A 24,957-nucleotide genomic window follows, 5' to 3' on the forward strand; every position below is an offset into this window, starting at 1 on the left:
ATGAGGCTATTCCTGAGTGTCCTACTAGTCACTCTGGCTCTTTACTGCTATGAAGGTGAGTGCTATTTCTCATCAGACTGGCACCAGCCCTGGTGAGTACCCCTCTCTGAACTAGGTGACCTTAAGTGGCTTTACTCCTTTTCCTCTACTTGTGAACTAGCCTCCTGCCCCCACTCCCAACCCAGGGCTAATTTTGTGAGTTGCCAACACCCTGGAAGTTGTACAACAAATTATTACAGACAAATTTTAAGAATTTCCACTGAGGCCTCCCTCCTTATCTGTGATCTCTGTTTCAGAAGCAAGAGAACATAAATTTAGGTGTGAATCATGGCTCTGCCACTTATCAGACCTTTGACCTTCAACAAAATGCTTTATCTCTCCAAGTCCTTTGTCATAGTTAGATTTGACAGATACCACCAGAGAAGCTATAGTAGTGGAGTGAGATTAAGCCTGTCATGGGTCTAGCTTTGGTGCTCCAGCCAGTATCTGGTACTTCCCAGACATAATCCTTCCCAGAGTTTTTCAGGTGCCAGTTAAGTCCACTGTGAAAAAGAGATTTTTCACTCATGGATTCAGACTCATAAAATGATACAGTTGGAAGGGTTTGGGGAAAGTTTTCACTTCCAGAAGAGCCAGTGTTCTTTTAATATTTGATAATGAATCTTCAAGGGGGCTCTGAAATATACAGCATTCACTGTATCTACTAGTGAATAGATTTCACTGTATCTACCAGTCCTCCTGGTTTTCTAGGAGTGATACCAGTATTTTGTAGTAGAACATGTTCATTCTGAGGGGTGGAATTTCTGCTTATCTTGATTAATTCTAGCCATCCATTCCACAATGTCTGCTTAACCTTGAGGCTAACCCAACTCTTATTCAGTCTTTCTATTTCATCTGGCTTTCTAAACATCCTCTTACTTCCTCCTTTGCCTCTGATTTAAACCTCTCTCAAATTCTTTGCATGGTGTGACATCTGATCAGGGGTCAGATTAGATCCTGACAGGATACCTCCCTGGCTACAGCATGGTTACAAAGACATGAGGTGTAGAGAATCCACACTAGGAAAAGTGGTCACTTGAGGTGTCCACACAATTCCAGAGGGATCAGGAAAGAGCCCCATTCCCTGTCTCCCACCCTCTCTAAGGAATTCTGTACATCCATGCAAGAATAACAGAGCTAGCCATTGCTTTGTGTATGAGCTTTAAATGTGTTCAAACTGCTTACCTGGGAGTTTGTGTTTATATGTGTGTGCTTAGCTTTTTTTTTTTTTAAAGATTTTATTTATTTATTTGACAGAGAGAGATCACAAGTAGGCAGAGAGGCAGGCAGAGAAAGAGAGAGGGAAGCAGGCTCCCTACTGAGCAGAGAGCCCAACACGGGACTCGATCCCAGGACCCCGAGATCATGACCTGAGCCGAAGGCAGCAGCTTAACCCACTGAGCCACCCAGGTGCCCCGTGTGTGTTTAGCTTTTTAACCATATCTGCATTCAGTAACATAATCTTGCTCTTTATTTTTTAATAGCAGATGATTTATTTTAACTTACTTTAAATAAACAAAGAAAATAAGTAGATTTTTAAAAATAAATAAATAAAAATAGAAATTTAAATAAATATGAGTACAGGGACATCCATTAAGAGACCCTTTGCTGGAGATACCTAATAATTAACTAAATGAGAGGCCATTCCTAATGTTTGGCCTTCTGAGCTCTGAATTTTTTTTATTATTATATTATGTTAGTCACCATACAGTATGTCATTGGTTTTTGATGTAGTTTTCCAAGATTCATTGTTTACATATAACACCCAGTGCTCCATGCAATACATGCCCTCCTTAATAACCATCACTGAGTCAATCCATTCCCCCACCCTACCCTCACCTCTAAAACCCTCAGTTTGTTTCTCAGAGTCCACAGTCTCTCATGGTTCATCTCCCCCTCCTCCATGCTATTCCTTATGTTCCACGAGTAGGTGACACCGTATGATAATTGACTATACCGAGTGAAATAAGTCAAGCAGAGAAAGTCAGTCTTATTATTCTGTCTCAAAGTGGGATCTTCCACCATATAAAGAGTGTGACTTGCTCTTCTCCAGATCAACCCACCCCTTCTCTGCTTTCTGGAAAGACCAGACTCTACCATTCACTTAACAATTGATTACTAAAATCGCCTCTAACCCAAAATCCAAGACAAAAACAAGGTATCATTCTATTCAGGCAAAACTTAATTATTTGAAATATAAAGAAAGTAAATTCCAGAAAACCAGGAGAGTCTTGTAAAGAACGGAATGTGATTTTAAAAAGATAAAAACTGAACTAGGTATCAGTAAGCCTATATTCTCATCCTAGATCCTCTGAGGGCTCTTCAATATGAAGTCACAGGTTCCCTGTTCACCCATTGTCATTGGTGCTACGGTGGGAAGGGATCATATGACCTTTCCGTTCCTGTCTAGCTCTAACATCAGGAAACCATGGGGGAAAATTGACTTTCCTTATATTGATTATATTTCTTTTTCTTCACCAGCCAATGCAATCACCTGTCCAGCCTTAGCAACTGATATGACAGACTTCCTTTTTCTAAAAGATACTCTGTACAAGAAAACACTTGAGAAATATAACGCACCTCCAGAAGTCATTGAGGCCAAGATGAAAGTGAAGACCTGCACAGATGAAATGTCCCTTAGTTCCAGAACGCTAATTGGGAAGGCACTGGTAATTCCTTTCTTCTTTGTGTATAGAGGCTTCTGCTCGGCTAAGCAGCCAGGAAGGAAATAAAGGTGCTGCTCTGTCAGGGGCACAGGTGGTGGAGGTAACTGCCTCCCTGCTCACTGCTAATAGGATGACCAGTGGCCCCAGGGTGGATGATATTATACGTGGGGAGCTATACAAAGGCTGCACAGAGAATCTGGGAATGTTTTTCCTTCTCAGGTCACTTCCCTGGATACCAGGTTCCCCATAGTATCCTGAAAAGGAGGATACCTGGGGCCCCAAGCAGTGATGTTGAAGGACCAAAGTCTGGCTGCTTCCTTACCTGGGAGCTTTTCTGAGGGCAAGATCCCCTCTCTGAGTGGACATAGTCACAGGGGAATTCCAGGGGCATGTTGGGAGTGTTGAATGGGGAGACAGCTGGAAAGGAGGGAACTTGGACCTCTGTCAGCTTGGAGGGCAGATGGCTGGGCACTCTGCCAGCTTCTGCAGACCAAGGCCTAACCCTCATATCTTAGCCTACTTCACCACTCCATGCCTACAACTCTCTCCCTTATCACACCCATGTCCAGAAAACCTCCTTCCACTATCTTCTGTAGTCACATGTGAGGGAGAAACACTTAAATTATGTATTTGTCTAGAAATAAGATACTTGAAGGTGTCTCTCAGCCCATCCACTGCTGGATTTAGGTCATGAGGTTCAGTCACAAAGGCCCACAGGGACTGGGTGTTCAGTGCTGAGAAGACATGTGTGATCTGGTTGATTTTCCACACCCTGAATCTGGGACTCTCTTGAAAGCAGTATACCCAAAGTACCATTCCACCCCTATTCCAGTCTCTACCTCTGTATCTCTACTGCAGTGAAAAATTGGAGTCCTTCCTCCTGGGATAGCAAAGAAAAAAGTCCTGGGCTGCTCCTCCTTCCATTAGAAACCTAAGTCTTACTCTTGGGTCACCTCAGGCTTTAATTTGCCAGACTATGGAAAGGATTTTCCTGACTTGCTTCGTTGTTATATTATGTCAAGTGTATTTAGTTTACTATCCTCCCTGGTATCCTGTCTTGTGCCCATTCTACTTGCCTTTTGTTGGCTGAAACTTCACAGACAAGATCTTGTGAGTAGAGTCTGTGTTAAGGTGTCATCTCCAGGAGCATCATGACTGAACTTCTCTCTCCTTTATCTGTTTCAGGCGAAAATCCTGCTGAAATGTTCAGTACCCTAAACTAATACATCTGTCTTGCAATAATCACCTATTCTGGAAAATGTAAAGGTTTCAACATCTTGCTTCAATAAATCAGTTTCCCTGCACTTTTTTATTTATCTTGTTATTATCCCACAGTCTCTGGCCTTGAGTTGGGGTGTTCTTTGTCATGAAGTGGTCACTGGGTGTTGTCAATAGTAAATTTTGGAAAGCTAATGTCAAGTTACTCATGGCACTCTGGGACTCTGGGGAGTAGGGACCACAAGAGGAAATACTTGGTCAAGAATCATCATGCATCACTTTTTAGATTTCCCATCACATGGCCATGAGTGAAAATGAAGTTTCGGAGTAATAAATGATACAAATATTCCTGCTATGGTTTTGTATGGAGGATACCCATGGCCTAACTGTCTGGCTAGTCACATGGTTCTCAACCAGAAGCACCACTAATAGTCTGTCCTTATCACAACCACAACCAACCTGCTCCATCCTCACACCTTCACTCTGGATTTGATCCTATGAATTCTCTAATATGATTTGTTTTCCATATACTTCTCAATTTTTAGTGAATCTCCAGGGTTCATCCTTTTTTTTTCTTATTTTTTTCCAATTTATTTATTTTCAGAAAAACATTATTCATTATTTTTTCACCACACCCAGTGCTCCAGGGTTCATCCTTAAGCTAACTCTTTTTGAGTCTGCACATGTGCATTGCTCTTCAAGGTCCAGCCCACTCAACACCTCAAGCTAATGCTTCTCCCTCACATTTTCCTGAGAGTTCCAGACACAGCACCCAGCTGCCACCTGGAAAATTCCACTCAAGGCTCCACAGTTACTTTAAAAGAAATGTAGAAAACTGTATGCACTGTCTGCAGCAACCTGCTCTACCTTCCATGAGCCTCCCTTTTTCCCCAAGACCACAAGCAATAAGGCCCCTGATGCAGAAAATTTGGGTTAGAGGTACCTGAGTGTCTCAGTCAGTTAAGCATCTGCCTTCAGCTCAAGTCATGATCCCAGGGTCCTGCATCAGGCTCTCTGCTCATCAGGAGACTGCTTCTCCCTCTCCCTGCCACTCTCCCTGCTTGCGTGCTCTCTCTCTTTCTGTCAAATAAATAAATAAAATATTTTTAAAAAAAGAAAAAGAAAAGAAAATTAGGATTAGTTTCCACTGGCTTCTGCAAAACACTATGATACGTTTAGTAGCCTACACCAATTATTTTCTCAATGCTTGAATGACAGAATCCAAAGTCTATAACACTTTCCTGAAATCATTGTGCTCCCTCTGGAAGGTTGAGGTGAAAATCTATTCATGGCTGCTGATGGGTGGAAACCAACATTCCTTGTCTTGTGTCCCATCACTCTGATCTCTGCCCTATGTGGTCCCATTCCCTTTTTCTTTTCTGTGTCTGTCAATCTCCCTCTATCTCCTTCATTTAAAATATATGGGGTTCTAGCTCTTTGAAAAATACCGGTGGTGTTTTGATCAGAATGGCATTAAAAGTATAGATTGCTCTAGGCAGTATAGACATTTTAACAATGTTCATTCTTCTGATCCATGAGCATGGAATGGTCTTTCATCATTTTGTGTCTTCTTCAGTTTCTTTCATGAGTGTTCTGTAGTTCCTTGAGTACAGTTTCTTTCTTTACCTCTTTGGTGAGGTTTATTCCCAGGTATCTTATGGTTCTTGGTGCTATAGTAAATGGAATCGATTCTCTAATTTCCCTTTCTGTATTTTCATTGTTAGTGTATAAGAAAGCCACTGATTTCTGTACATTGACTTTGTATCCTGCCACGTTGCTGAATTGTTGTATGAGTTCTAGTAGTTTGGGGGTGGAGTCTTTTGGGTTTTCTGTATAAAGAATCATGTCATCTGCGAAGAGAGAGAGTTTGACTTCTTCATTGCCAATTTGGATACATTTTATTTCTCTTTGTTGTCTGATTGCTGTTGCTAGGACTTCTAATACTATGTTGAACAAGAGTGGTGTAAGTGGGCATCCTTTTGTTCCTGATCTCAACGGGAAGGCTGCAAGCTTTTTCCCATTGAGGATTATATTTGCTGTGGGTCTTTCATAGACAGATTTGATGAAGTTCAGGAATGTTCCCTCTATCCCTATACTTTGAAGCATTTTTTAAAATTTTCAACATAACAGTATTCATTATTTTGCACCACACCCAGTGCTCCATGCAATCCATGCCCTCTATAATACCCACCACCTGGTTCCCCCAACCTCTTACCTACCACCCCTTCAAAACCCTCAGATGGTCTTTCAGAGTCCATAGTCTCTCATGGTTCACCTCCCCTTCCAATTTCCCCCAACTCCCTTTTCCCCTCTAACTCCCCTTGTCCTCCATGCTATTTGTTATGCTCCACAAATAAGTGAAACCATCTGATGATTGACTCTCTCTGACTGACTTATTTCACTCAGCATAATCTCTTCCAGTCCTGTCCATGTTGCTACAAAAGTTGGGTATTCATCCTTTCTGATGGAGACACAATACTCCATAGTGTATATGGACCACATCTTCCTTATCCATTCGTCCATTGAAGGGCATCTTGGTTCTTTCTACAGTTTGGCGACTGTGGTCATTGCTGCTATAAATATTGGGGCATACGTGGCCCTTCTTTTCACTACCTCTGTATCTTTGGGGTAAATACCCAGTAGTGCAATTGCAGGGTCATAGGGAAGCTCTATTTTTAATTTCTTGAGGAATCTCCACACTGTTCTCCAAAGTGGCTGCACCAACTTGCATTCCCACCAACAGTGGAAGAGGGTTCCCCTTTCTCCACATCCCCTCCAACACATGTTGTTTCCTGTCTTGCTAATTTTGACCATTCTAACTGGTTAAGGTGATATCTCAATGTGGTTTTAATTTGAATCTCCCTGATGGCTAGTGATGATGAACATTTTTTCGTGTGTCTGATAGCCATTTGTGTGTCTTCATTGGAGAAGTGTCTGTTCATATCTTCTGCCCCTTTTTTGAGACGATTGTCTGTTTTGTGTGTGTTGAGTTTGAGGAGTTCTTTATAGATCCTGGATATCAACCTTTTGTCTGTACCGTCATTTGCAAATATCTTCTCCCATTTCGTGGGTTGCCTCTTTGTTTTCTTGACTGTTTCCTTTGCTGTGCAGAAGCTTTTGATTTTGATGAAGTCCCAAAAGTTCATCTTTGCTTTTGTTTCCTTTGCCTTTGGAGACATATCTTGAAAGAAGTTGCTGTGACTGATATCGAAGAGATTACTGCCTATGTTCTCCTCTAGGATTCTGATGGATTCCTGTCTCACGTTGAGGTCTCTTATCCATTTTGAGTTTATCTTTGTGTATAGGGTAAGAGAATGGTCGAGTTTCATTCTTCTACATAGAGCTGTCCAGTTTTCCCAGCACCATTTATTGAAGAGACTGTCTTTTTTCCACTGTATATTTTTTCCTGTTTTGTTGAAGATTATTTGCCCATAGAGTTGAGGGTCCATATCTGGGCTCTCTACTCTGTTCCACTGGTCTATGTGTCTGTTTTTATGCCAGGAGGACATGGGGAGTTAGAGAGAAGGGTTTTGGGGTAAATTGGAAGGGGAGGTAAATCATGAGAGACTATGGACTCTGAAAAACAATCTGAGGGCTTTGAAGTGGCGGGGGGGTGGGAGGTCGGGGTACCAGGTGGTGGGTATTATAGAGGGCACAGATTGCATGGAGCACTGGGTGTGGTGAAAAATAATGATACTGTTATGCTGAAAATAAATAAATGAAAAAAAAAAAAGCAACTTGTGCCCAGACTGCTCACCAGCCCCACTAGCACCAATATACAGATCTCTCTGCAGGTAGAATCCATGCAATCCTCATTTCTTCATCTCCATTTTCTTTAGGTGGCAGTATCCCAGTGTCTGGGGAGGCAGTTGCCATGTGTTCATGGTGGGAGGAAGACAAGAATCTCCATGACACTCGGGGAACCCCCAGCATCACTGTGGTGGTCACCTTGAGACATTTTGGTTTTAAGTTTTATTTTTATTTAAGTAATCTCTACACCCAATATGGAGATTAAGTAATCTCTACACCCAATATGTAGGGCTCAAACTCATGACCCTGAAATCAAGAGCTCCATGCTTTTCTCACTCAGCTTGCCAACCACCTCCTGCCTTGAGAACTTTCTTTAGCTACTACTGTAAACCACCAATCCTACTCCTTTTAGGGATACTCATTAGCTCCACTGTTATAAAACTAATAAACCAGGGTTTTCATATAGGAATATATTCCCTCATGAGCTGCTGCTAGAGAGTGCAAGGTGAGATAAAGCATGACTGCAAAGTCAGGGCTTGGAGGATAGAAGTTTATAAAGTGTTTACTGCATGCAGAGTTTCTGTTTGAGATGACTTCTGCAAATACATAGTTATTACAACATTGTGAATATACTTAATGCAGTGGAATTGTACATTTAAAAAGTTTGAATGGTAAATTTTATCTCATGTGTATTTTACCAAACACACACACACACACACACACACACACTCCTCAGCCTATAGCTACCTGACACAGCAGAAAGATAGCTACATGGGAGCAGGGTCTAAAGTTCAATCTCCACTGGACATATTCCCCCAGAGTTGTTGACACCTTGAAGTCAAACAACATCTGGTGTCAACTCACTGTTTGAGTCACCTCCTAGATTCTTTGTTGACATATGCCTAATTTTCTAGAAACTCTGGTTCAACTCACAACTGTGTTTAATCAAGCATGAAGGATGGATGTATACTGAGTCTTTTGGCTTTGTTTTCGAGGACTCTAATTGTTCCTCTGGTCATAGATTACTACTCTCTGCCCAGGGACAACTCCTCCAGTGGTTTCTCCCTGAATCCATCTTGCTCGCTATGAAAAGTCAACACTCTGAACACAAAGCTACTCTTTTCCCATGGCTTTCCCCCTCCCATGGCTTATTTTAACCAAACCTTCAAAGGTCCACTGTTTCCTAGGATATGAAGTCTAATGTCTCCATTTGGAAATTAGTATATTGAGGCCTGTATAATAATCAAAACCTCACATTGTTTCAAAATTAAGACTTCTCCTTTCTTTCACTCCTTTCCTATCACTTTTTCTCTCCCCACTACCAACCACAATTTCTGGCAGAGTTAAGGCCTAAAATGATGTGATACAAGAGACAAGAAAGTTCCTAACTGATTCATATTCTTTTGCATTTAGTGTAGTTTCTTTGGGCCAGGCAACTCATTCTCCTGTGGATCCTTTCATGGTTCTTCAGAAAGCCCAGATTACTAAAATCTCCTCATCTTCTCAGGTCTTACAACCATTCAAAGTAAAACAAAGAGCTCTGGAAAAATTAAAAATATGACATCTGGGAAAAAATAATAATGAGTTGGGAGACAAAGCAAAATGGTGGAACAAAAGTAATGTATATGGAGTAGAAGGGATTAAAAAATACAAATATGAGAGAATGGAAAAGCATGTTAAAGCACCAATCCGTGACACCCAACTAATAGAACTGCAGAATGAGACTGACCACAGTGGGAAGAAAACTATCATAGAAAAATAACAAGCTATTTTGTAGAAATGAAGAATACAAAATTGAATAAACCACTCACTCCTCACCTCAAAACACATTTCTGTGATTCTTTTTAACACCAATCAGAAGAAAGGTATTTCTTTCAGAAGGAAACACAGGTCACCCGAGAATGGAGAATAAAAATTGATTCAACACAGGACTGGAAGACGCAAAGTTTAGGTTAAAAATTCAGAGGCTGCAACCTGGAATTTTATATGAAACCAACTATCACTTAACCATGAAGAAAATGTTCAACATCATTAGCCATTCATGGAAATTCAAATCAAAACTACATTGAGATACCAACTTCCCCAACTAGAATGGCAAAAATTGACAAGGCAGGAAACAACAAATGTTGGAGAGGATGCAGAGAAAGGAGAACACTCTTACACTGTTGGTGGGAATGCAAGTTGGTAGAGCCACTTTGGAAAACAGTATGGAGGTTCCTCAAGAAGTTAAAAATGAGCTACCTTATGACCCAGCAATTGTACTATGGGGTATTTACCCCAAAGATACAGATGTAGTGAAAAGGAGGGCCACATGCACCCCAATGTTCATAGCAGCAATGTCCACAATTGCCAAACTGTGGAAGGAGCCAAGATACCCTTCAACAGACAAAGGATAAAGAAGATGTGGTCCATATATACAATGAAATATTACTCAGCCATCAAAAGGATGATTACCCACCATTTGCATCAACATGGATGGAACTGGAGGGCATTATGCTAAGTGAAATACGTCAAGCAGATAAAGTCAATTATATAGTTTCACTTATTTGTGGAACATGAGGAATAGCATGGAGGACATTAGGAGAAGGAAGGGAAAAATGAAGGGGAGGAAGCCAGGGGGAAAGACAAACCATGAGAGACTATGGACTCCAGAAAACAAACCGAGGGTTTCACAGGGAAGTGGGTGGGGGATGGGTTAGCCCAGTGATGGATATTAAGGAGGGCATGTATTGCATGGGGCACTGGGTGTTATATGCAAACAATAAATTGTGGAACACTACAAAAAACAAATGATGTACTGTATGGTGACTTACATAACATAATAAAATAAAATAAAATAAATAAATAATTTGGGGAAGGCACCTGGGTGGTTCAGTCGTTAAGTGTCTGCCTTTGGCTCAGGTCATGATCCAGAGGTCCTGGGATCAAGCCCCACATCATGGTCCCTGCTCAAATGGAGGCCTGCTTCTCCCTTCCCCCTGCCCCCCAGCTTGTGTTCCCTCTCTCGCTGTCTCTCTCTCTGTCAAATAAATAAATAAAATCTTTTAAATAAATAAATTTTAAATGGAGATTTTGGAAGTGCATATCTTCAAAAGTTTTATCTTCAGTGAGCTTTTTCTCAGAAGGTATGGGAAGATATAACTTACCAAAAAGAAGGAGTAGATAAGGAAAGATAAGGCATGGAATCCAGTCAACACAGGATAAAACTTCGATTTTTATGGATGAATCAGTAAAGAACAATTTAAAATATTAAGAACATAGCAGAACCAGGAGACACAGTTAAAGAAGTAGAAGTATGAGGCCATGTGGTGTAGATCAGAATAGAGACGGCTCCAGCACTTTTCACTGGAAGCTGTTTTTCAATACTTACCTCTTTCAATAGTGCTTCCATATAACCTTTTTAAAAGGAAAATTTTGAGGGGCACCTGGCTTGTTTAGTCAGAAGAAGATGCAACACCTGGTCTCCAAATCATGAGTTCAACCTTATATGGGGTATAGATACTACTAAAAATAAGTAAACCTAAAAAATAAAATAAGATGAAAATTTTGTAAAATACAAGAATTGTCAGAAATGAAAAGGAAGGACAAGAGGGAAGAGGAGGAGCAAAACAAAAAACGGTCAGAGAAAAATTTGGCCAAACCATGTTATAATGTGGCAAATTATCTCAAGTCAACTATGAACCTACACTGCACCAAACCCAGGAGCAATTTATTTATTTCATTGAAAGAATTAATGGATTTCCTTAAGGAATTAATTATCATGTCAAATGACAAGACATAAAAGAAGTGGAAAAGATATCAATATATCCCTGAGATTCTACCGTAGAATTCAAAGGCCATAAGACATTCGACCAAGAACAAAGCCCTTAGGTGCTGAACATTCTTTCTGAAGGAAGACTTTGGGAAGAAGTGAAGACTAAGCTGGACTTTGAAGGACAGGGAGAATGTGGATGACAGAATGGAGAAACCATTGTCTGTGAACAAGAAAGAACAAGATGAGCTCTGTGCACCAAATGACACAGACAATGCCCACACTTCTGCCAGTATCTGTCTGCACTGGTGCTCCACTCACTGTCCACTTAGTGGGAGGCTACCCAGCACATTACTGATATTTTGCTACAGGGAAAATGCTTTTAGTTATTTGTCAAGGCTCTATTGACATTTGAGGCTGAAAAAGTTCTTTTTGAGTAAATGTCCTGAGCATCCCGAGTTGTTTAAGAACAACCTCTTGATGCCATTAGCACACCACCCACACTGTGGAGACACCCAAAATATCTCCAGACATTGACAAATGCCTAAAAGTATAAAATGGAAGGAGAAAGTCAGTCAGGTTCAGTAGAAAAATCAGTTTTCATAGTGCAAACACTATATCGGTTCTCCCATGTACATCTTGTAATGTACCTGAGGACCAGAGCTTCAAAACTATGCATGCCATGATTAGAGAGAAAAGGTGGGCACATAGTGGAGGGAAAAATACTAACTCAATACAGAAGATTATGGTGTAGATATCTAATGATCCATATGAACTGTCATGGGTAAATGAGGATTAAATTCTTTGGGTGTGGTGAAAAAATAATGAATACTGTTTTTCTGAAAATAAATAAATTGGAAAAAAAAAATTCTTTACCACACATTTCTTGACAATGTCACATTGTGTAAAGTTCAGGGTTTTGGTGAATGAGCCAAGACTTCACTGGAGGTGACACATGGTCCTGGCTTGGCTTCCAAATCTGGCTTGCGGTCCCAAGTCATCAGATAAATCCGGGATAGAGCAAATCAAAGTTACATTGGCTCAAGGTAATGGTTGCTTCTGCCAGCCATCTCCCTATTGTGACACCAAAGTCCTCATCCAAGAACATAAACAAGGTGATGTTAGCACCACAATGACAGGCTGGTGACTGGTTTTAGTTTGGGATTTGATCCCTGACTTCACTAAATATCCAAATTTAAATGCACTTCTCTTTCTAAGTAGACCTAATAATAAACATGTAATATAATCAGTGAATCTTTATATAAATCCAAAATCTATCCTGAAAAGCAGTTACACAACAATTAATTAAGCACCTACCTTATCACTGTAATCACACAAAGACCAGTGGTGCATAGGTGGTATCCTGTAAGAGCATAACAGGGAGGAAGGACCATGGGATCAATAAGGAGAGAGCTACACAAAGAGCCGAGAAGTCTTGGAAAGAGAGATCCCTATCGATTCAGAGTCAGGAAAGGGCACAAGAAGAGGGCTGCCTTTGATGTAACATCGGGAAAGAATAAGGAGTTCAATCCAGTGGGACTGAGGCAAGGACAGTGGCAAGAGGAGGCTACAGGGAACAAAGTCCTCAGCAGAAAACTGGTGGGCCCATGCAGTAATCCACCTGGAATTCACAAAGGACAGTCGTGTGAGTCAAGATCACAAGAATCCATTTGAGCCATAGATGAAAGTCCAAAAGTGTCAAACAAGGAGGTCGATAGTGTTGAGAGTGGTTTCTCAGCCAGAACATTTGGGTCCTTACCCTGCATGCCACCCACAAACATGGTCTGAGGATCGACTTACTTGACCTCTCTTGTCTCATTGTCTGCATCTGGGAAGAAATGATATGCCCATCTCATGGGGAGGTGCTGGGAGAGAGGATGTGACCAGTTGACCGTGAGCTGAACCCAGGCAATTGGAGGCTCCACACCCACCTTCCCTGTCCTTGGAATGCAGGTTCCTCTTGCCGGCTCCACTCCCAGAAGCAGCCCCAAGCACAGTGTCCTGAGGTAGTGATGTGGTGTTGAGACCACCTGAACTGAGAATGTGACTGAACAAACTTGAGGCCCCTCTGTACACTTTCTAATTCTGGCACGTTGGTGTGGAGATCTACCCATCTTTTGTCTTACTCAAGACAAACTTCTTATGTAAGACCCCTTGCTCATTAAACCTGCCACATACCAACTGGAGGGGCCGGCCTTTTCTTCGGTTTCTCCCTACTCTCTGTGTACAGGGGCTGCCTTCAGATTACACCCAGGAAGCTGCAGAGGAGGTTGCCAAACAAGGGAGGGCGACCACACATCTCAGATTTCTCAGGAGAATCCTGGTTTATGCTGCTCTCCTGGCAATCCACTCATTTTGGGACCTCTTTCACACTCTAAATTACCCACTTCAGGCCAATAATTGTTATGATCACCTCACACACTGGGTTGTTGTTGACAAGATTAGAGGAGGTTTGACCAGTGCCTTGCCTCCAGTGACCGCTCTACTATTGTGTGCCATTCATATTTTATTGCATTTTGAAAACAGATAAACACCCATGGCTGCTGGGCTTTGAGAAGATTAACAGAACAACAGTGTGTGGAATGTGTTTGACAGAGAAGTGCTATGTAAATTATACCTCAATAAAAACTCTTCCAAAAAGAAGTCAGAACAGTATAAGTAAGCAAGGATCAAAATATAGTGCTGTATATCACACGCAGAACTTTTGCCTCAGATCTCAATGTGACCTTCTCTAGATCGTTCAGAGAATGTAAAGTTCAACCAAGTTTGCTGTGGTCTCTGACAGTCCCAGTAGTCCCTCAAGGTATATCATAAGAGCTTTCTCAGTTGTATAAAGTGAGTCACTGGAGGCTGTCATGTACACAGCACCTGCTCTGTGCCCAACCCAGTCCTAAGGACTTATGACAATCCCAGGACTATTCCCAGGGTACAAAGAAATGCAATCTTGAAATCTCCATAGCTGACTGGCCTAAGGATGGTAGTGAGTCTGGTCTAGGAATGGACTAGATATTGTGAACAACTAACATCTCACTGCCTTCGAGATGTCTCCAAGGCCAGGTCCTTTCTTAACACCGCCGGCCTGGGTAACTAACTCCCTCCCTTCCCAAGTTCTTTGACATGATCATAACGAGGAAGAGGTTCACTTCCAAAGAATATACCTGAGGTTAATGTCCCAACAGCCCTGCAGGTAAGGGGCGGAACTGGTTTTCCAGAATGAGTAAAAAAAATGTGGGGTATTTTGTCCCCAAATGTCCCCAATTCATATCAGTAACTTACAACTTAGGAATGTTTAAAGATCATCTAAATTTCAAAAAAAAAAAATTCATAGGCTTTTGTGTCAATGCATGAATCATTGAGAAAAGATGGTTCTGACTGACTGTTATTACTTTTTTTTTTTTAAGATTTTCATTTATTTATTTGACAGAGAGAGATCACAAGTAGGCAGAGAGACAGGCAGAGAGAGAGGAAGGGAAGCAGGCTCCCTGCTGAGCAGAGAGCCAGATGCGGGACCCGATCCCAGGACCCTGAGATCATGACCCGAGCCGAAGGCAGTGGCCCAACCCACTGAGCCATGCAATACGGCAAGGGCTCAATGACCAAAGTCTTGATGTAAGTATATCTCAGGTCTTCTGTGAGACTAAGGGCAGTCCACTCAGTCACTCTTGCTGCATACTTTCTCTTTCTCCTATGCTACAAATTGTTCAGGGCAAAATCCTATGACACAAGTTGTTCAGGGCAAAACCTGTACAAATTCACCCGTACACCATGGTCTGTCATAGTACGGGATCAATAAGTGTCACACCAACACCCAGACTGAAGACTCCTTCATTCCTCTACTTTCTGAGCATCATCTGGGGACCTGACTTAGTGCCCCTTTGGGGGAAAGAAAACATCATGCTAGCTACACATGCATCCTGACATTGATTTCTTCTCTTTCTCCCTGTCAACACTGGCTTGACAATGTGTCATTTGCAGGCTGAGTTTACTGCTTGTTCATTCACCTGAGAATGATCATCATCTGCTCTGAAGAAAACATGAAGATAAAAAAAAATATACACCTCTCTATTGTGGGCACCATGTACATCATGTGGGATTTTATTTTATTTTATTTTATTTTACTTTATTTCTTGCTGAGTAAGGAACCTCTACCAGGACCTATGTCCCCACAGGTAATAGGGAAAGTCCATAGTATCTGAGGCACCAGGAATAGTCCCCATTAAGACCTAGCCAATAAGTCTCTCATTTCATCACTAAAGTCCGTTGTTTGCCTTTGGAATGGAGATTGACAGCAATGGTCAAGTGGGGGAAAGTACATACGTAAGAACATCACCTTCTTCCCCACCTCTAGCCTCTTCCTAAATTAGTATTGTTCTTAGCAACTTATGCTCCAGCTGAATGATGGAAGGAAATGAGTCGCTAATAATCCCAACAGCAAATACTGCATTCGTGAGTAATTAACTCATCTCTCTCTCTCATCAATTTCTTTTTCTTTTTCTTTTTCTTAACTTGAGCCAATATTGTTTCTCTTGTTGCTATTACCTCCTATTGTCCCTGCTTAAGCTGATGTGGTTTTTCTATTTCTATAGTATGAGGCTGTCCTGTGTCTCTCTTGTCACCCAGAGGCAACGCTGTGTGTGCTTTCCTTATCTTGCCAAATACCAAGTGCTCCAGAGCCTCTGTACCTGCTGTTCTTTCTGCCAAGAACGCTCCTTCCCACACTTTCCCCTTGATATCATTGTCCACTCATCCAGGCTTTAAAGTCCGTCCTCCTGGAGCTGGCCTGGACCTCTGTATAAGACACGGCCCACCCACCGTGGTTGTTTTGTGTTTCGGTGCAGCAAACTCTTTTTGATGTCATTCATTCTGTTATGGGATTGTTTGTTGTCTCCCTTGTGAGAAGCTCGCTCCACGGGGTCAAAGTCCTGGTTGAATACCTGAATCTGGTTCACACAGCACAGCCCCAGTGATGGAGGAAGCTCATGGTTACTGTGGAACAGCGGATGGATGGATGGTGGATGGATGAAACCTCCCATTTATTCCTAATTACCTTGTTTGAAGCCTGAATAAGCTCTTCACAAAATGTCTGTCATTCTTGCAAAACCAGGTGTGGTATTATTCCTGCTCATTTTAGAAATGAGGAAAAGGAAACTTGAAATGAACAGCACTTTCACTTGCCCGAGGACACTTCCTGATTAGGTGTTGCTTCCAAGATTTGAATTCACATCTGTTTATGCCCAGACCTGGTCACATTTCGTCCACTCACACTGCCTTCTGCTGACCAACCACTTGCTCTATAGTTTAGCATCATCCTTTGAATCGGTGGGAAAAAAATCCTAAACAGCTAAAAAAAAATTCATAGATTTATAATAGACTGAATTTATGAAATTGAGTAAATTAGATGAGATACTCTTTTTTAAATATTTTATTTCTTTATTTGAGAGAGAAAAAGATAGAGAGAACAAGCAGGTGGGAAGAGAAGAGCAAAGGGGAGGAGAGGCAGAGTGAGAAGCAGGCTCCCCACTGAGCAGGGAACCTGCCGCAGGGCTCGATCCTGGGACCCTGAGATCATGACCTGAGCTGAAGGCAGACGCTTAACTGACTGAGCCAACCAGGCATCCCCAAATGAGATATTCTTTATAAAAACAGCCTCAGTGAAAATAAGGCACTGTGAGTATTCTCAAAGGTCAAGTGCCTTACTGAAGTCTGTGGACGAGGGAAGTCTGCCCTCTACAGGAGGTTCGTGGTATTCTTCTTTATACCGATGTGGTTTTATGATGTTTAATTGGGTTTTTACCGACACAAGCCAAAAATACATAAGGCTCACAAAAGCCATAAGGACTCCCTCCCCTCTCCTTCTCCCAAACACCTGTGTCTGTGACGCCAAAGGGACCCTTGCCCAAGACCCACATCTTTTTTTTTTTTTTTAGTAGCATATAATGTATTATTTGCTTCAGGAGTACAGGTCTTACACAATTCACAGCACTCCCCATAACACATGCCCTCCCAAGACCCACATCTTAAAAGATCCCAACTATTAAACACACACACACACACACACACACACACACACACATTTATTTATTTATTTATTTATTTATTGTAATTTCCTTAACCCTTTTATTTTAAAATATAGTTTCACAGGAAGTTGCCACAAACATGTGCAGAGATGTTCTGTGCCTCCTTCAGCCTTGGTCTTTCAATGGCAACACGTTAAATACTTAGAGTACAATATTAAAACCCAGAAATCGTCATTGATACAAAGCACTTACTCAGATTTCCACAATTTCACACCTGTTCATTTGCATGTCTGTATAGTTTTATGCAACTTTATTACATGTGTAGCTTCGTGGAATCATCACCATAACCAAGATACAGAATCATTTCTTCACTGAAAGTCTGCCTCAAGCCATTTCTGTTATAGCCACACCAGCTCTGTCAAACCCATTCCTAATCCCTGGCAAGCATTATAATTTTGTGATTTCTAGAATATTCTAGAAATATTCTAGAATATTCTAGAATCTTATGTTACCGTTTTATAGCGTCTAATCTTTTTAAATTGGCTTTTTTCATTCACTAGAATTCCTTTCATGTGTGTGTATCAATAGTTAGCTCCTTTTTATTACTGAGTAGTAGTCCCGAATGCATTGCAAATTGTTTAACTTTTTACCCATTGAAGGACACTTGGGTTGTTTCCAGTGTATGGCGAATTTGAATGAAACTGCTCTGAACATTCGTGAACAGGCTTTCCCACAATTATTTAGTAAGACCACATGGACCATACTCAGTTCTCAGTGCTCTGGGTATATCCTCACTTGGGAGGGAAGTCGCACCATCTCTGTCTCTCAAAAATGGGGACCACAGACCACCCTCTCCCACTTTTGGACCATAAGAGGAGAGGAAAAGGAAGACATTCAGCTGCAGAACTGGAGATGGTCACACAGATTTGCAGGAATTTGCATCTGTAGAGATGAACACTGACCCATTTGTTGAAGATGTCTACATATTGAGGAGAGCAATTTTCAAGCAAGAATTGATAATAAAGGTAATTGAAGGACTGGAGCAATAAAAAGGGAAGATGAAGGATGTCCAATGATTGATTCTTTGAGAAGACAGGGCTGACTCTAGAACTGAGGGGAAAAAAAGAAAGAAAGGAGATTGTAATGTGAAGTAAATGGAGTAGCACATCAACAAAAGTTCCTACAGGTAAAAGTACGTGGGTGTAGTTAGAATGGCCAAAATTAGCAAGACAGGAAACAATGTGTGTTGGAGGGGATGTGGAGAAAGGGGAACCCTCTTACACTGTTGGTGGGAATGCAAGTTGGTGCAGCCACTTTGGAGAACAGTGTGGAGATTCCTCAAGAAATTAAAAATAGAACTTCCCTATGACCTTGCCATTGCACTCCTGGGTATTTACCCCAAAGATACAGATGTAGTGAAAAGAAGGGCCATCTGTACCCCAGTGTTTGTAGCAGCAATGGCCACGGTCACCAAACTGTAGAAAGAACCAAGATGCCCTCCAGCAGACAAATGGATAAGGAAGATGTGGTCCATATACACTATGAAGTATTATGCCTCCATCAGAAAGGATGAATACCCAACTTTTGTAGCAACAAGGACAGGACTGGAAGAGATTATGCTGAGTGAAATAAGTCAAGCAGAGAGAGTCAATTATCATATGGTTTCACTTATTTGTGGAGCATAACAAATAGCATGGAGGACATGGGGAGTTAGAGAGGAGAAGGGAGTTGGGGGAAATTGGAATGGGAGGTGAACCATAAGAGACTATGGACTCTGAAAAACAATCTGAGGGTTTTGAAGGGGCGGGGGGTGGGATGTTGGGGTACCAGGTGGTGGGTATTATAGAGGGCACGGATTGCATGGAGCACTGGGTGTGGTGCAAAAACAATGAATACTGTTACGCTGAAAAGAAATAAAAATTTTAAAAATAATAATAACATCCCCCACAAAAAAAGTATGTGGGGGTTCTATCCAGTGCACATATCACTGCATCATTTCTGTAACTTTGAAGTTATTTTCAAGTACAAAGTTAAAAACTGTCTTCCTGAGGCAAAAAAAGTATTGTGATGAACACAGCTTCTTTGTTCATCTCCGTGGTGATGAGAATATCGAGCACATTTTCATGTATCTGTTGGCCATGTGAATGTCTTCTGCCCATTGTTTAATTGGATTATTTGTTTTTTGTGTGGTGCCCAAGAGAATATTCTCAATGTGTTTTCCTTCCTTTTTGTCTTTGATGAGATTTTTAAGAGTAATTTTAGGTATATAGCAAAACTGAGCAGAAAGTGCAGAGAGTTCCCACATATCTCCTACTCAACACGCACACAGCCTCCCTCACAACAACATGCCCCACCAGGTAGTATGTAACTGTCCCTCAGAACAATGTATTACTTGCAACTTATAACCCATGGGAAATTTTACTAGTTACCAAGCACGTTTAGATATAACCTTAAAAACACACACACACACACATACTGGCAACAGGCCTCTGGGGGAGAGGAAGACATACGGCCTTGAAGCTGAGCAAAAGGAAATGCCGCCTACTTCCTTTTTCCGTTATCTCCCCTTCCCCCGCCCCAGATCACCTGTGGCTAATTAGATAAGTCCTTTGAGAGCGCTTGTTCACTATAAACTTTATACTGCTTGTCCAGACAGATTTTGCCTTCCTTCTTTTTATCTACAAGGCATATGACTAACGTTTGGCCTTCTTCGGCTCTTCTGTTGATTACTGTTTCTATCTAATACAAGTGAGACTGAGGAGTTGTTCGGGGCAACAGTCTTTTCTACTGTTGTCCTCTGCTCCCTTTCTCTTGTAGCCGACTTGTTTGTGCCTCATTCTTCTCCCCTGCGCCATCAGGAAGCAGCAGTAGTACATCAGTTACACAGGATGAACCTCTACGGACACACTCTTATCACACAAAGTCCATAGTTCACCTTAGGGTTCATTCTTGGTGTTTTACAGCCTACACCTTTTGTGAAATCTATGTAATGACCATCTTCCCCCCCTCCCGTAGTACTGAGAGTTTCACCATCCTTAAAAATCATCTAAGCTCTGCTTGACTTATTTCACTCAGCATAATCTCTTCCAGTCCCGTCCATGTTGCTACAAAAGTTATCATATGGTTTCACTTATTTGTGGAGCCTAACAAATAGCATGGAGGACAAGAGGTGTTAGAGAGGAGAAGGGAGTTGGAGTAAATTGGAAGAGGAGGTGAATCATGAGAGACAATGGACTCTGAAAAAAAATCTGAGGGTTTTGAAGGGGCAGGGGGTGGGAGGTTGGGGTACCAGGTGGTGGGTATTATAGAGGGCACGGCTTGCATGGAGCACTGGGTGTGGTGAATGAATACTGTTATGCTGAAAATAAATAAATTAATTTTAAAAAATTAAAAAATTAAAAAATCATATAAGCTCTATTCCTTCCCTCCTCCCCAAGCTCTTAACAGCTCTTAACTGTTTTTTTTTTTAATGTCCCCATAGTTTTTACTTTTCCAGAATGTCTGCTACAGAATGCAGAGATCCAGCAGATCCCTAAGCCCCTTACAGACACCGGAGCCACTCAGTGGGAGGAGCCTGGACTCCTGAATGACGGGATATGGTCAGGATGTGTCATGGACAGGCCACTAGGAGCACCCTGTTCCAGGTCAATGTAACAATTACTTAGAATGTCCAGCCCAGGGGCGCGTGGGTGTCTCAGTCAGTTAAATATCTGACTCTTCAGTTTGGCTCAGATAATGATCTCAGAGTCCTGAGACTGAACCCTGGGGCTGGCTCCATGCTCAACATAGAGTCTGCTTGTCCCTCTCCCTCCTCTTCTCCCCCATCCCTGCTCACCAGCATGCACATGCTTACTCTCTCAAATAAATTGGTTGAACAACTGCCTTCGGCTCAGGTCATGATCCTGGAGTCCCGGGATCGAGTCCCATATCAGGCTCCCAGCTCCATGGGAAGTCTGCTTCTCCCTCTGACCTTCTCCTCGCTCATGTTCTCTCTCACTGTCTCTCTCTCAAATAAATAAATAAAATCTTTTTTAAAAAAAATTCCAGAATGTCAAACAAGGATGGGGCATGTTATCCATGACATTGTCTAGGAAAACTAGCTCATGATGACCAGTAAAGGCAGTTTACTTTTATTTCATTTCACTGTTGTTTTTAAATCCTCCACACACAGGCACCCATTCATTCTCCATACACTGTCGGAACACTCCCCCCACACCACCCTCCACCACCAGCATGTCACAGAGCATCTCCCCTATACTGGCCAAGTGTGTTGCACTGAGATATTCTAATAATTATGAGTCATTATTTTTTAATCCACTGAGGTAATAAAAAAAATAAATAGAACTGGGTGTGGTGCATAAAAAATGAATTTTGGAACACTGAAAAAAATAAAATAAATTATGCTGACTTTGAATAGCATGGATTAGCTTTGCTAATTTTTATGCTTTATATAAATGCACTCATACAGTTTGCATTCTTTGAGTGTCTGGCTTTTTTCACTTAATATAAAGTTTGTGAGATTCATATATATATATATACTCTGGCAAGTAATAGCAGGTCTTTTCATTGCTGTATAGCATGCTGTTATGTGAATATACCAAAATTTATCTTTCTATTCTAATGTTAGGGGCATTTGAGGAGTTTTCATTTGGGGGCTACTATGATAGTATTACTGTGAACATTACACACCCATAAAATTACAATGAACTACCACATAAAACAATGTTCCTTGGGAAATAATATGTTCACATTTTCAACTTAATAAATGTTTATGTGTTATTTTCTATGAAGAAAAATAAGTAGAAAAATGGAGAGATATATATGTATTTTGGGGGTAAAGGAAAGAAGATCAGAAACTCAGAAATGACTTCTGCAACCAAATGGAATCGATTGCCATTTGGCCCTTCTCTGAGCAGTGTATTTTCCAAAAATACACAGTCCAACCACTGAATAATGTTTTTTTAAAAATTACTTTTAATTGCATTTTTGGGATTATTTGGAATTTTTTATACTTTTATTATGTTAGTTAACAAATAGAAATACATTGTGTGCAGCAATTCTCTCTTTTTTTTTTTTTTTTTTTTTTTGAGAGAGAGAGAGAGAGAGAGAAAGAGGCAGGGGAGGGGCAAAGGGAGAGGGAGAGAGAGAATCCTAACCGGGCTCCATCCCCAGCAGGGAGCCCAACGTAGAGCCCAATACGGGACTCAGTCTCACAACCCTGAGATTATGACCTGAGCAAAAACCAAGAGCTGGATGCTTAGCCGACTGAGCCACCCAGGTGCCCTATTGTGTGCAGCAATTCTTAAATCCTGTTTTTCTGGGGCACCTGGGTGGCTCAGTGGGTTAAAGCCTCTGCCTTCAGCTCAGGTCATGATCCCAGGGTCCTGGGATCGAGCCCCACATCGGGCTCTCTGCTCCGCAGGGAGCCTGCTTCCCCTCTCTCTCTGCCTGCCTCTCTGCCTACTTGCGATCTCTGTGTGTGTGTGTGTGTGTTCAAATAAATCAATAAAATCTTTTTTAAAAGCCTATTTTTCTTTCTCTTCAATTCCTCTCCCTTCTTTGGTCTTTACTCAAATGTCTCTTTCTCGGAGAGAAGAATAGCATTTTTAGATTTTTCCTAGTCTCAATAGAAGACAGCCGGTTTTACATATTTACTTCAGTCTTAAATGTTGCCACAGCACATGCCTGGAAGCCAGATTACATAAGAGTGAGGAGTAAATGGAAGGTTAAAAAGAGAACAGTCAGTTACCCTCCAGGGCCTTGTGATGGTTGTTCCATATGTTGGTCAACAGAACCTAAATGTGCTATTTTCGGGAATGTGTTCTCTAGAATAATCGAGGACAACACATGTTTATATAAAAACGAAGAGAACTGTCTGACCAGACTCTGGAGAGTCCTTCCACCAAGAATGCTCATTCCTAGACACCTCACCCTCTCTCCCTCACCTCCCTCAGAGCTGGGCTGAAGCGTTATGCCCTCGGTGAGTCCTTTCTGGTCCTCCAGCTTTGTGTTTGTCTGACCTTATCAATAGTGATGGTATCAGCTAGCAATGCCTTGGGGACTCCCTGAGCCTGTACCACCTGTATTGATCCCCCACAGACACATTCCAACTGGAGCTTACGTGGTGGCTAGACCAAGCCTGAGGTTCTTGTTATGACTGCAAGCAGCAGCTCAGCAACAACCGTACGGGAGCTTCAAAAAACAAGGTTGATTACTCACAAGTCCTGGGAGGAATACTGCATGCAGGGGTCGCACTTGGAAGTAACTGGGAGAGAGAGATTGAGTTCTGTCCTGGGCTTCTGCCTTTTTTGGAGCTGAGCGTGGGGTGCCTTAGGGTTTCCTGGGTTCACTCTTTGGTGGTGAATTGAAAACATACAGTGACAACTAGGGCACAGGAGGGAAAAGCAGGGTCCGTCAAGCAGTCATCTTCCTTTCTGTGGTCTTGGCCTTAGGCTGATGCTGAAATTATCTATGTGCCCTGATTTGAGCTATCAAACTGGGCCCCCAAGAGGTATGCCAGCCATAAGGGAATGTTGGCTGGGATTCAAAGTCGTTGCAGATAAGCCACAGCATATGATACACTGATTCAACTACATGAATAAGAGGTAAGAAAATGTTTCTAGAATGCCTTTTGTGTACAATAGTCCAGTGAAAAAGCCTCTGTAGTTATCTAAGGGAAATTTCATAAATAATATTCGCCAGGTGTGGGGCTATGTTAGCCAGAGTGGTCGAAAGTAAATAAAACAATTTTAGTTGCTGATACCATCCAGACCCTATCTCCATGGTCTAGACTCTAAGAAAAGGCAGCAGGGAAATGTGGTTCTCTCTGTGCAATGCCTAATGCTTGTTTTGTCTCTGGATTCAAAGCTTCATGAGATGAGCTTCCAACAGAAGTAAAACATTGCAGTATGGCAGTTCATGACTCCTGGAAAGGCAACATGAGAAGCTTCTATAAGATCTCCCAGCCCTGTACTGACAAGGAGCGCACCTGGATCCCAAGAGTGCACAATCAGGTGAGAGCTAGGTGGTTGTATTAGTGTCCTAGGGCTGCTGAGGCAAAGTGTCACAACTCAGTCAGCTTAAATCAATAGAAAGATAGTCCCTCCTACTTCTGGAGACTAGAAGTCCAAAATCAAGATGTTGGTAGAGCCAGGTTCTCTCTGAAGACTCTAGGGGAGGACCCTCTCTTGCCTCCTCCTAGTTTTTGGACATTGCTGATAACCCTTGGGTTTCTTGGCTTGTAAATGCATCACTCCAACCTCCACCTCCACATGGTTTTCTCCCTCTTTGCATCCAAATTTCCTTCTAAAATCACATTGTTAGACCAGTTGTTGTGGCCCGAGTCCCCCAGATAAACAAAGACACCATTATCAGATAGGATATGCCAGTGCTCCCAGAAGCAAAGGGCAAAGGCCAGATCCTTCTTCAGGTAAAATTAATCCTTTATTACACAGCTTCATTCCATAAACAGACTCTCCGCGTGGGAAAAATAACCACCAACAGCCCCGAATCAACA

The 24,957-nt window shown here is 41.8% G+C and overlaps 1 protein-coding gene across 1 annotated transcript in view; it reads left to right on the top strand.

The window, feature by feature from the left end:
* LOC122913691 (secretoglobin family 1D member 2-like) overlaps window positions 1-24,957 on the top strand; it is a 27,712-nt gene continuing 2,755 nt past the window's right edge. The window contains exons 1-2 of the mRNA XM_044260336.1: window positions 1-55; window positions 2,521-2,708. Of these exons, the coding sequence (XP_044116271.1) occupies window positions 1-55; window positions 2,521-2,708 (243 nt within the window). The remainder of the gene's footprint in view (window positions 56-2,520; window positions 2,709-24,957) is intronic.

The sequence above is a fragment of the Neovison vison genome, chromosome 7 (genome assembly GCF_020171115.1).
Source record: "Neovison vison isolate M4711 chromosome 7, ASM_NN_V1, whole genome shotgun sequence".
Lineage (NCBI taxonomy): Eukaryota > Metazoa > Chordata > Mammalia > Carnivora > Mustelidae > Neogale > Neogale vison.